This window comes from Neurospora crassa, linkage group V (genome assembly GCF_000182925.2).
Source record: "Neurospora crassa OR74A linkage group V, whole genome shotgun sequence".
NCBI lineage: Eukaryota > Fungi > Ascomycota > Sordariomycetes > Sordariales > Sordariaceae > Neurospora > Neurospora crassa.
The window spans coordinates 2,272,283-2,285,271 of record NC_026505.1 but is presented as its reverse complement, the minus strand read 5'-3'; the positions used below and the strand labels follow the sequence as shown (position 1 = coordinate 2,285,271).

At 46.9% G+C, this 12,989-nt stretch overlaps 2 protein-coding genes across 2 annotated transcripts; one reads left to right on the top strand and one right to left on the bottom strand.

The window, feature by feature from the left end:
- Positions 1-467: 467 nt before the first annotated feature.
- NCU03746 (hypothetical protein) lies at positions 468-2,669 on the bottom strand (the record flags this gene model as incomplete). Its single annotated transcript, XM_956000.3, has 6 exons — positions 2,100-2,669; positions 1,629-1,971; positions 1,307-1,577; positions 1,102-1,173; positions 884-892; positions 468-578 (listed from the first exon to the last, which is right to left on the bottom strand). Exons 1-6 carry the CDS (start codon positions 2,608-2,610, stop codon positions 468-470), a joined length of 1,317 nt encoding a protein of 438 aa, XP_961093.3. The 5' UTR covers positions 2,611-2,669.
- Positions 2,670-8,666: 5,997 nt separating this feature from the next.
- On the top strand, positions 8,667-9,655 carry NCU16967 (hypothetical protein). The gene is made up of 2 exons (XM_011396523.1): positions 8,667-9,350; positions 9,447-9,655. The coding sequence occupies exon 1, from the start codon at positions 8,877-8,879 to the stop codon at positions 9,219-9,221; it is 345 nt and encodes a 114-aa protein (XP_011394825.1). The 5' UTR covers positions 8,667-8,876; the 3' UTR covers positions 9,222-9,350; positions 9,447-9,655.
- The last annotated feature ends 3,334 nt before the right edge of the window (positions 9,656-12,989 follow it).

Genomic DNA, 12,989 nt, shown 5'->3' with positions numbered 1-12,989 from the left:
GACACACTGTGCTGCCGCAATTGGCCATTTGTCAGGTACACACAGTGTCGACGTCCTGTGGTACACGGTACTTAGCAGTGAGTGGGCGGAGGTTCCAGATGGGTGGTGGTGGTGGGCGGTCAAGCGGAGCAATGAAGCGGAAAGAAACCGCCTCCACTCTCCAACACTCCATCTCCATGGTGGTGTCTCGAGCCATTCTTTGGTACTCTTATCCTGGCATGTTTGGCGTCAGTGAATATGCGAAATACGTACCTACTGAATGTAGAAATGGGGTTAAGCTGAGTCGGTGGCTTGGACAGGGGTTCCATGGGGCAGATACTCGGAGGATCTGACGGATACCGATGCTCAAATTACATTGGTCTGCCGTTCGCAACGGTTGAAGACGAATTCGTTATTCAGATGTCTTCCTTGCCGTCCCCGTCGTACCTGCTGCTTCAACGAGCCTTCGGGTGAAGTTCTCTAGCCTGTCAGCCGAGTGCAATGTCCGACAAAGTAACGAATGATTCCACTGCTGTCAGGCCGTGAGCATGTGCAAGGCACTGCGAGCTTGCATACGGTTTTAAGCCTCGATGATACCACTGTGCAGATACAGATACTTGGTATATCAGCTTGGACTCCTCGGGCAGAATGGACAATGCCGGACCGAGCAGGAGCATGTTGCCCGTAGCTACGCGGGGCGAGGATCATGCTGACTTTGCAAAACTAACCGCCCCTCATGCCCTCATTTCGGTCATAGTGAGGTGGGAGCCATGGTGACATGAGCCAGGCGGGCACGGCGGGATAGCCGTCTGAAGTGGAGGAGAAAACCCGCAACAAAAGTGAGGACGTGGTGATGTACAGGATGAAATTGGTAGTACGTAGTGTACAGCGCAAAGGTACCCACCTGAGCCACCTGTGCGCGCGGAGTGTTCAACAGCATTTGTTCTGTGGAGGGAATAATGGCCGCCCGCCGCCGCGTCCCTTTATGCGACTGTGGTGGGCAGGGGTCGCAACAGATTCGTCGACTGCATGACTTTCAGTTGCCGTGGAGTCTGACAGAAAAGAATGGCTTCCATTTACAAAGCCCATGACCATGCTCGCGTGTAAAAGGGAGGTACGTACCTGGGTACCGATGCGAGCGGAGAGCAACTGAACACCCTGAAAGCCACCCAATGCACGGGACAAATGGTGCGCCTTGAGTTGATAGTGGGTGTGCGTGAGGGAAAAATGGGTGTATAGGATGAGTAGCCAAGACGCATGCGAAGGTCTACAGGGAATTTGAGTGGCTGTCGCATGGTCTGGAAAGGATCAGCCAGGATCAACGTACCGAAGTACTCTCAGCAGGGGTGTTTCCGTAGAAAAATGTGTGTGACCTCTCCTGTGTCTCCTGTGTCTTCAAACCCTCGCTGGCTTGCCTGGCCCTGATGCGTTGCTCCATGATGTGGGTCCTACGGCGCGGCTCAAATGGTCCAACATTCTGGTTTCCACAGCCATGCCCTGCAAATACGCGCATCTTGTTCTTTCTGCAGCCTCTCCCCCGTGAGCCGAGCCTGTCCTGTGTCCGTAACGTATCGAAATCTTTCCGAACACTCAACTTCCTGTTGGAATCCAGTATTTGGCGTCGTGTGCCCGCTAGAAACACCCCTTACCTGATCTTGGTGACCAGTGGTAAGCCAGCAAAGCTTCTGCCGGGGTCGGTCAGAAAGGAAGAGGGTATGGTCATAATTAGCTCTGGCACGAAAAGCCAGTAGCGCAGGATTCTGGGGCCTTTGCGTTTTAGATTGTCATTCTTTGCCCTCTTTTGTCGACACAGAGAAGGGTTGCACCGAAAAAAGCGGATGGTGGTGTTGAAAGCATGTCCTGTCCAGTGCCCACATGCCTCCTGACGCCGGCGAGAGGGATGTGATGGTGAGCGCGCGAGACAGGTGCGAGGTGTCTGGAGATTCCTGATTTGTCTTGTTCCGTGGGCCGTGACAGTGGCCGAAACTTGCCCTACCGTCGCCGCTACAGTGAACACTGCTGGATCTTTGCTCGAGTTCGCGGAGAAGTCGTGGATACCGTGGTTGTCCAATATGGGGCTGTCCAGGTTACGGCATCATGATATTGTAATACGCACATACATACATTAGTACATAGTGTAGAGCCAACGCAAAGCCCACGGCCGAAAGCGGTTTGATGGTGGTGTACTGCGTACAAGAATAGGTACGTAGAGGTATGTACCTTGATATTCGGGTTTTGCTCTCCGCAACCCTGGTTTGGCAACATTCTTCCACTTTGGAGCTGGCCGGCCCTTTGCGGCGGTTTGTTAGTGCTGCTTGCTTCCGCTCTTCGCTCTCGATCTGACGGTTGTGGCTTGAAAATTTGCGCATACGCATGATGCTTTCCTAGTTGGAGGGTTGACAGAAGGTCTGAGCTGGATTTTTGCGGCAACTTTGCGCAGCCCTTCCTCCCATCTGCTAGCACATAACTCGCCTCCCCACGGCCTGCGAGCTTTATGTGTAGAGGCACCACAGCGAAGGTGCCATCAACCACATCAGCCCCGATCAACCCAACAAAAGGCGATACCAGTCTGGTGGGGATATGGTTCGTGTTCTTTTTAGCGAGGCCTGCACACAAGACAACTCGGGGCATCGGCGGTCTCGTCTGCGGTCAGGGTCGATGCTCTGGGTGACCCAAACTATACTACTGTGCACGAGCGCGAAAGCAGTTAGAGTGGGAGGAACTTGAGGAGGTCGCTATGGATGATCAAAAGGCTTTTGCGCTTCACGAGGAAAAGCTGGGCGAGGGGCCTGTGCCATGAGCGTACCATTGGCGGGGACGCGTGGGTTGAGCGGGACCCAACCGACACTGCGGGCGGGCAGTTTCATGAAATTCAGGTCCCAGACGAAGGTGGGGCTTCCCTTCTCTCTCCTCCCCCCCCCCCCCCCCCCCCCCCGGTAGCTAAAGTGTGTGTCCTGCCGGAACTTGTGACGACTTGGGGCCTGATCGGCTCGCGTGACCGTAACCTTATAAACGTAACCTTAAGAGTTGTGCAAATTCAAGACCCATAAGTGGATCGTACTTTCCCTCTTTAAGCGGGCAAAATCTACACAATTAAATCCCTTAAAAGGTTATGTTTTATACAAAGTAGATGCGTAACCTTATAAAAAAGCCGTATTATACTAGCGTAACGATTAGTCAAAGGTACTTAAGTAAGGGCGAGCTATTCTCTATAAGGTATGGCTACTAGCCATCGCACGCCAGAATAAGTATAGATACCCCTATTTATAGATCTACTACCCTATTTAATAATTAGGTTATAGAAGGCATCCTCGAGGGCACTTTGTATAACCGTAACCTTATAGAAGTGGGTAATTTGTTAATAAATTGTGGCGCTGGTATTAGGGTTGACTGCGGGGCTATCCTCTAAGCTACGTAACTATACGACCATTTGTATATATTATTACTATTAGTAGTCGTACTATTATTTAATAGTAGTAATTTATATAGGGAGTGAAGTAGTGTAACCTACTTTAACAATATATATTAGCAACTATAGTAAAAAACAACAACTATACTATAATAGAGGAGGAGGAGGAGGCAATAGAAGCCTACCGAAAAAAAGTCGTACTTTTTCTTACTATTACCGTTATTATTGCTATAGCTACCTTAACGGGAGGGAGGCAAGGTGATAACCCTAAAGTTATTAATGAAAGCGGCTTAAAAGCAAATATAGCTAAGGCCTAATATTTATTGAGTGGGTATAAAAGGCGGTTCTATAAATTCTTTCGTATAATAAAGATTAAATTTATAGCTCTAGCGAGATAGATACGGGAGAGGGGTAGTATGAGGGATACTAAATACTAGACCGTTGAGTTTAAGTTGATAGTATTTATTTGGATTATTGTATTTAACGAGACTCAATGGCAAGCAGCCTACTACTTCTTAATAGCCTAGTTAATAGTATTGAGTATTGTTACGCAGATGATGCTAATCTTTATTAAGCTTTATACCGAGTTTATTATTTAACTAAATAATAATTTTGTAGCGTTAGAAATCGAGTTTATCGCGGGTAACTAGCGGTTTAGTAGTACGATTAGTATTATCGACGGTACCTATATTTATACTAAGGTACTAGCGAAGGATTAAAACTACTGGTATAATAGAAAGGGATTTATTTTATAGAATGTATTTGCTGTAATAAAATTTAACGGCTTCTTCGCGTATATATTAGTTAGCGTAGAGGGGTTAATGTAAAACGCGAGATTACTTTGTATTGTTTTATTCTACGGGTTTAAAATACCTCCTAAGCGCTTTTATTTAACTAACGTAGACTTTAACTAATAGAAAGGCATTTTAATCCCATTCCTTATAGTATAATATTATCTCTAAGATTAGAGGGATATTCTAGGTAATAAGTAGCCTAAAATAAAGAAGGAGTTATATAATTTGAGGTATAGTATAAATCGAATACTAATCGAGCAGGCGTTTAGATAGTTAAAAAGGATAGCGAAGTTAATACGCAAGTTGGCGCTAAAGTACCCTATCGATATATAGATCGACTTTATATATATTATTACGGGGTTATATAATTTTATTTATTGTTAATATTATTAATTAATAGAAGAGGAGGAGGAATTATTTACTCGGTTGCTAGTGTTAGTAAAAAGATATATTAATAAATTCTTTCTTAATAATCCTATTACAATACGAGTCCAAATTGTAAATGGGTCGTAGAAGCTGTAGCAGCAGTATTTCCAAACGAGAGCGAAGAGGGGGTAAAAGAGTATAAAAGAGAGTAAATTTAAATTAATCTATTTATAAACTAAAAGTATATAAAGTACTAACTCGTAGTACCTCTAAATTTAGAAACTTCAATTATTAGACGGTAAATATAGGGATAGGAGGAGGTATATTATAAAGCGCTAGAATATAGAAGGGTTGTGAGGTTAAATTGTTATACTAAGATGGGAGCTAGCGGGCGCTAAAAATTTCTGGCTAATGTAATGCGTTATATCGAGTATATACGGACCAACGGATGTAATAAACATTTACAAACAATCCGGGGAAGTAGCTCTTATAGACCTTGATTGTATATTAATATATCAAAATCCGACTTTTTGAACTTAATAAAAATTTTAGGATTTTTAATATTTTTGAACTTAAGTAATTAACCCCCTCTACTCTATTTTACTCTATTCTATTCTACTTATAGTCGCTACCGCGCACCCTCCTCTCGAATTTAACTACCTTTACTAACTGCTTCAACTTAACGGGTTTAAATTTATTATCCATTGTATTCTATAAAATAGCCTCTTCCTTTATTAATTTCTAAGATATATTAATAACTATCTCTAGTGATAATTTCTTTGTAAAGTTAGTCTAGAAATTTAATACCGCCGTCTCAATATCGATTACGCCGATTGGTTTCGTATTATTAATTAATTTAATTACTTTGCTAATAGACTTCGTAATTAGGGTATTACTTTGCCCAACGGATATTTTTTTGGTAGGCTACGTCTCTTTAGGGTATATTAGGACCTCGAACCTATTACCTCCCTACCCTTCTGGTTCGTTGTTATTATTTTTATTACTTTAGAGATCGGGGTTAGCGGCCCTCAATTGTTTAGCGCGCTTTACTACCTACTTCTCTCGCGCCTTCTCGGTATAAGTGGCCTTCCTCTCTACGGCGGTTATCGAATTTCGCTTCCTTCTAGCGGTAGCCGATTGTAAGTCCCTGCCTCCCTTATCGATAATAGTACGCGCTGATCGGACAAATGACCTAGTCGCCCTCTCGTTTGCGAATATATTTATTAAGAGAGAATAGCTGTTAGTATTACTAAGTACGAACGCCCCCGCCTTTATTTAAGTGCCCTTAGTACTAAACTCTTTAATAAAGGGCTCCCAATAGGCGTTAAAATATTAGACTTTATTAATTTAGTAATTAAAGGAGGTACTAATACATCCCTCGACTATCTACTTTACGTACTTAGTACGTATTTTAAAGTAGTTAAACGCACTTTAGCACATTTCCTATATAATAATCCGGTCTTTATCCTTATTCTTACAAACCCAATTAGTTAGTACGCTTACCTACTATTTGTACTAGTCGCATTTAAATCCCTTACCCTCTTTTATTATTACTAAGAATCCGCCCAATTGAGAGTCTCTAATAGAGAGGATGAGTTGATAGTATACCTCTATAGACTAATAATATAATCCCTAGCTCGGGGTTAAAGTAGGGGATTATTTCTTTTAATTAGGCGTTTGGCTAATTACTTCTTTATTGTTAGATAATTCGGACCGCTTTTATATTATACTTACTACTTCTACCGTATTATTATTATTATTATTATTAGTCCCGATAGGTTTCACCTATTTACTAGGTGGCTAGGAAGCGTCTCTAGGCGAAGGTTCGACTGTATTAGAGAATACTAGCGCACTAGGGAAATTATATTCTGTATAGTCGTTAATAATATCCTATATAGTACGATAATAAGGTAGTAAGCGGTCGATAGATACTAGAGTAGACGGCGCAACTACGTTTAATATAGTAACTCCTATAAAAACTAGGAAGCTACCAATAAGAGGCGGTAGCTATATCCTAAATTAAAGCAATAAGGAATTCGCGTGCTGGTAATCCTTATATTAGGGGTTCCTATACTGCGATTACTAGGATTTATTATACTACTAGTAACAACGCTATTGTAAGTATTAGGAGGGTTTGTACTAGGAGCTATATTAGCTATAGTCTTCCTTAATAGATTCCTAGTTGGTATACCAGTTGCTTATTGTCGATATTAATGATATATAGCACTTTATAGTACTTTACGGTCGGCTGAGCTTTTTAGAGCCTTAATACTAGAAAAGATTATAACCCGTATAGCGGTATAGATCTATAGCGGTGGTTTGAAATATCCCAGTAACCTTTACAGTACTCCAGTTGATTACACTCTGTTGGGGTTAGGCGATTTTAGTTGGTTCCACACACCAAAATTTGGGTACGAAGCCCAACCCCCTGCAATTGGCACTCCACCCAGAAGTCACTCATCTGCCATAAGGTTACGTTTATAAGGTTACGGTCACGCGAGCCGATCAGGCCCTTGGGTCTGGTAATATTCCAGCCGAGACTTGACGGCCTGAAAGGTACCGTTGCGTAGTCCGGTTCCATGTCGGTTGCCGATAAGAATCGGATGTATAGCCAATCTCGTTCCTTGTCAGGCAGATCTCCCCAGTCAGCCGGGGGCCCAGCACTCACTCCCTTGTTGCTGGCTCAGGCACTGTGTTTCCCAAGGAGAGACGCAGTCGCAGTTTGGACGCACCAAGTGATGCTGACAAGGGGAATCTGAGAAGGCCAAGATTGCCATTCCTGAAAGACAAACCTCGTGGTGGCAACGAAAATGTCTGCAACATTAAATGCTTCGTATGGATATGAAATTTATGTGGGTGTGTCCTTTGTAGACAATAGGTAAGTAAGTATGTGTGTTGAGGCCTGTCCATGTCCTACTCACAGCCATGATCAGTGCTTACTTCCCGCTTGGCTTCCACTTGCGTGTGGTCATATCTAGTATAATAGTAATATCGTGCAGCTGTCTCCGTTTTTGTGATATCAAGGACAGAGCCAGGCAAGGGAAGAAGGAGACCGCCGGGAGAACAGCCATACAACGAAGGGAGACTGCAAACCAGACAACGGCATCAGTCTCGGGATCAACTCGGACAGGGGAAGGAAGAGCAGGCAGGGACATCTTTTACATGGTAGCATCGAAACAGGCCGCGGGCACACCACCCGTGCATGCCACCGAAAAGAAGGATGTTACCTGCCGAGCAGGATGCGTGGTTGGTCACAATGAGAAATTTCCAGAATGAGCTTGGCAAGAAACGGGCATGGGTATGCGGACAGCTCCAGAGAAGTACATACCTCGCTGTAGGTAAGTACCTTAGGTACTCTTCGCGCACGGTTGGAATTGAAGCCGTTTTGATTTACCGCACCCCGAAAGCCAGTGGGTACTTGCCTCACTCATCAAGGGCACTTCCACCCATCCGCAGATTGTCGGATGCCTTTACCTACCATTACTGTAGGTACCGTTGTTCGTCTACCTGATCCACGAAAAAGAGCAAGTTGCGAAAATTAGCTGAACGTTTACTGCGGTAGGTAAGTCGCTACGTGCAGCACAGCCTGGTAGTGTCTTTTTTTTTTTAGCCAACGGCAGTTTTGGGCTACATATCCATGTCTTCTCCAAGTAACTAGAGTAATGTAGTGCGCGTACTATGTGCTTTGTAGAAAAAGACTGCCGTTAGGTACCACCCTCGCCTACTAGTGTGCTTCTTTTGTGGGGTCACATGCAAGCTCTTTGAACTCCGAACCATCCATCATTTGCTGTCGAGTTCACGATGCCCTTGCTGCTGGAGCGTGCCTGGCTGAGGCTGGTGGGTTCCCCTACAGCAGTGCACGAGCGCAGTGGTGACTGAGCGACCTCCATTTCCGATACAGTGATAGATCGATTGGGCCGCGCTTCCAGATCGCACCTTCCAAGACTGGGATTTCTCACGCCATTATTGGTCGGTCAAGCCAAGAGTCCCGGGCCCCGACATGCCTTGTCGCGCCGACAGAAGGCGCAGTGGGGCGAGGCTCTTGGATGAATGGTTTTGGGCTCAAACTTTTTTTCCTCTTTTCTCTTTTCTTTTCCGTCTCCCTGCAGTCTCGAACTATGCACTGTCACGACGACCAAAACCCACCACTGCACCATTGCAGTTCACACCAGAACCTTGCGCACCCACCACGACATCCACTCGTACCGCAACTTTGTGAGGAGGTCGACCGTTGACCGCGGACCACAGCGAGAAACATTTCTTCTCCCCCCTCCGTCCTTGCTTCGTTTTTCGTCTGCGCATCGCCCCGCAAGGCTCCTCATTTCGATATGGAATCCAGTCCGATTCCAGTCACTGTGGAGAGCAGTGTCGTTTCCATCCAGGAGCCCACTTCGGTAGTCTCATCTAGACCCGACCCTCGAACCATGCAACTCGACGTTCGAATCGACGGTGCCGTCCCAAAAAATCGACAAATGCTCAATGGCTCTGACACCATGATAGCCACTCGACAATATCAACACGTAATCATCCACTCTCTCAGCTGCCACTTTGCGGCTGCCCATGACTCCGACAAGAGGACCTCTCACGCATTGCAAACCAGAGCATGCCACAAGGCCTCGCGAGCGGCAATCATCACATTCAGCCAGATTGCAACCATATTCGTCCCAGATTGAGAAAGATAATCTTGCCTCATTTCTCCATCATTCCCTTTTGAGCCCGGTCACCCTTGAGCTTTCAATTTCGAATCTTACCAAGAAACCCTGGCGTCCTGCCGAGCTGTGACAAACCCCTTCCTTCCCAAGGTACGTCTTGTCCTCTGCCTAGTCGCCCGTCATTTCAGAGGTAGTGTAGATTGACCCATCACGGATATTGCGGAGCGGTGCGAGTCGGTGCTCAAGTGTGTGACATCTCATTTCCAGACAACAGCACAACCCTCAAGACCACCACAACAGGGAGAACTGGAACACCAGCCTTTTGGTCAAGGCCCAGCCACCAGAGAGGCCAGAGCCACTGACCAGCGATGCCCGGACCCAGGATTGTGCACCATCTAACTATTCTTAGCACCCCTGCTCGTCAGAAGAATTCGAAATTTGTATGTACTGTGTACATCAGATTTTGGTATGGTAGACTGCACTGGCGTTCGGCATGCACTTCACTCACGATGTTGCTGCTCTCCACAGCGGCCCAATCACCATTGACATCGCTGGCGATGACAAACATGAGCGAAGTACCTAGTGTACTGCGACTGCGTACCTAGGTCAAACGATTTGCCACGCCGCGAGATGCGGCCTGTGAAGGGTCTGTCCCACTCTGTCCTCCCTCATTAGCGGAGGCCTTTTGCGACACAGATCGTAGGCACACATTATCTTATCCTTGGGTTATGTGTAGTGCACGCATTTCGTACTTGGCATGAATCAGCCTGATAGATGCCTATTGACGTCAACACCAGTCAATCCTCTCCTCTGGTAGCTAATGGTGGAAGAGGTCCGACATGATGATTCCCCGGAGCCTTTATCGTTTTGGCCTAGATGAGCAGGAGCTTGGGGTTGCTTTCAAGACACGCAAAGCGGGATAGCTTGTAGAACCTTGCTAATGCCCAGGACGGTAATACGTCGGAAAGAATACGTGTCCATCATGACTCGCCTCTCTCGTCGACACATTTACCCTGTTCAAGCATACCCAATTGCTTTCACAGTTGTGGCCCTCGTTGCCCGGGTCTGTAAAGGAATATGCGGCATATTGAAGCAGCGATGCAGAACATCACGGGTCCATCAACAGCATTCAAAGCAGTGGACTAAGCATAGCGTCGTGAGCTGAGAGCGCCGGAGGCTTTGAGAAACGCTAATTTCGATCTCAACGCAGTTCGTGAATTCTTTGGTCCGGGCTTTTCGAGAGAGTCGGGACAACTGAATCATCTGTGTCGTTGCCCTTGAACACTAAATACTCTATAACTGATCTCTTTGATCGGCTCTTAGGCCCAGGCTCATCAGTCAGCTGCGTAAGACAGACTGCTGGGAACCGTGGAGATGGCGGCAACCACAAACGGGCAAAGTTGGCACCTCCTTTTATTGTAGCAAGGTTTGCCGGCCAAGCGCATATTCCTGAAGGTACACTAGGCGAAAAGAAAAGCTACTAAATATCACGACTCATTGTGCAGGCTTATGCTTGGCTCGCACTGTATGTATCGTGTGCTACTAGTACAGATCAATGCTGGAAAGTTTGTTAGCGTGTTACCCGCCCCACAACATTTAACAGGGGGGGTTGCAAGCTTGGACACATCTATCTACGGCTTTTGATTGGCTGAAATCGCTTGATTTCGAGGAGAGAAAGAATTGACAGACAATCCAGACAGCTCACACACACACACGGTTTTTTTCACCAGCCAAGGTGCCCAAATCACTAGAAACACTTGGACTTACCCTATAATTAGTTAGTTATAGGGTATTTACAGATCCCCTTCGCTTCCCTTGTCGAAAGCTGCTTACAAGTACCGCGCTAACGAACTTTCCAGGGGTGAACTGTATACATAATTAAGTTGTGCAGCTGCTGTATCCAACCGTGCGCACCTGCAGAGCTTGCCTGTAGCAGAAGAAGGGGTTGACAAAGAGATTGGATTTGACGGTTTCCACTTGCTGATGGGCCCATGCACGCACACGCTTTGGCCGAGGTGAAAGCGAGGAGGACAGGACGGCGTGGGCGGAAATCCCCAGGCATAACTGGTAAGCCCTACCATACCTTATGCAGTGATATTGCTGGCCTTTGTCCGAGGACCTCTCTCCACCTGCCGCTCTTTCTCGGTTGCAGCCTGTGATGCCGCTTATTTTGGTGGCCTTCACCCGAAGCCGCGATTCCAAGTTCACCACAATCATCAGCAGGCCAATTCCGGTATCGCGCAGGACCCATCCCGTCACAGAAGAGATGGTGTGCATCTACCGGGACGCTTTCTCACTTGCGCACCACAAAAAGTGAGGAGCGCAACGGATTACGACAGTCTGCGACTTGAATGAAGGATGATGCCCCGGTCCATGCCAACCATTTCTCAGTTCTCGACTGTACCATGATGCGCGCTTTGTGCGCCTCATCCTCAGGTTGGCAACAGGGTGTGACGGCACTTTCTGCTTGCTGCCTGTTGTCGGTGGGCAAATGAGGTTCCCATATTGGAACCAAGGGGTTGCTGGCATGTTTGGATGAGAAGGGTCAAGAACGCCTGCTCACCGGACGCCGAGATGTCAATCAAGACGACACCATCCACAGAAAAAGCATGGCGAGTTGCTTCCGCGGCAGAGAAATCTGATGCGTACGAACAGCTCTTTGGAAGGCATGCAGATAAACCCCGAGTCACAGCCGGCATAACAACCACTACTACAATACATTACCAAAAGCATGTGGCGGCATCACCACCAGTTTATACCCATCACTAAAAGCTCGACCGTCGGATTGAAACTGCCCTATCAATCGGATGACACTCCAGGTACGCACATTTCCCTCTTCGAGATTATGTACATACGACGGTCCCAGGTCGGCAATAGTTCGTATCTAAAGGGGGTTGCTTCGCTTTCCCTGGCCTGTCTGGCTTCGGCTCTCCTTACAGAGGTAACATCCTGCAGATGAGACTCCTTTACGAATCAGAGTCTCTTTCTCTGGGCGGAGCAACGACCACCACTGACGCCGCCCGTCGTGCTCCATAGGTATCATGCTCGACTACGGAGATGTCAGTTTTCCCTTGCACCTATTCGATCCACTTGAGCGTAGTGTCTACCCAGTATATCCTGCTAGAGGTTACGCCATAATCTACACGGAAATCCTAGCCAGCTGGTTTTACCTGACGTGGACCGCCCATCGGCTGCAATGCCTGGCATTCCGAGTTCCCAGCAGGTCAGAGGCTACTTTGGAACAGTCATGACGGCCACTTTTCTCCCCGCCTTGAGCCCCGGACCACACCTCCCCCACCCAACACATGTAGTGGGATTGTAGATGGGATCTTCCAAAGTTGGCTGTTGCTGAGACGAGTTTGACGAGATAGCTTCATTGTCGGTGGACCCTCAACAACACGTCTATCACTTCGTCACACAGAGCCAGTAGAGAACTGGGCTGGTCCTCCGTTGCGCCGTCAATCTCGAGTCTCCAGAGAACGCGTATTATGGAGCAAACATAACCCTCAGACCTCGATTGGGGCCCCTTACTCATCCGTAGTCTCGCCCTCTTGTCCGAGGGCTACCGGGGTTGTTTCGTCTTTACACTACAGCCAGACAGTACACTACGGAGACATCAATGAGCCCCTGAAAGACCAGCAACAACGGATCGGCTTCCCACACCACACCTCCCCATTCGATAACGGAATTGTCCATGCATCGATACATCCCCACAGTCATGATGATGCCTCAGCAAGACATTGGACGATCAACAGGCAAGCTGTCTTATGGCTCATATTTCGACCTGTT

Coding starts and splice junctions, on each gene's coding strand:
- NCU16967 (XM_011396523.1), top strand. CDS start 8,877: ATGGAATCCAGTCCGATTCCAGTCACTGTGGAGAGCAGTGTCGTTTCC.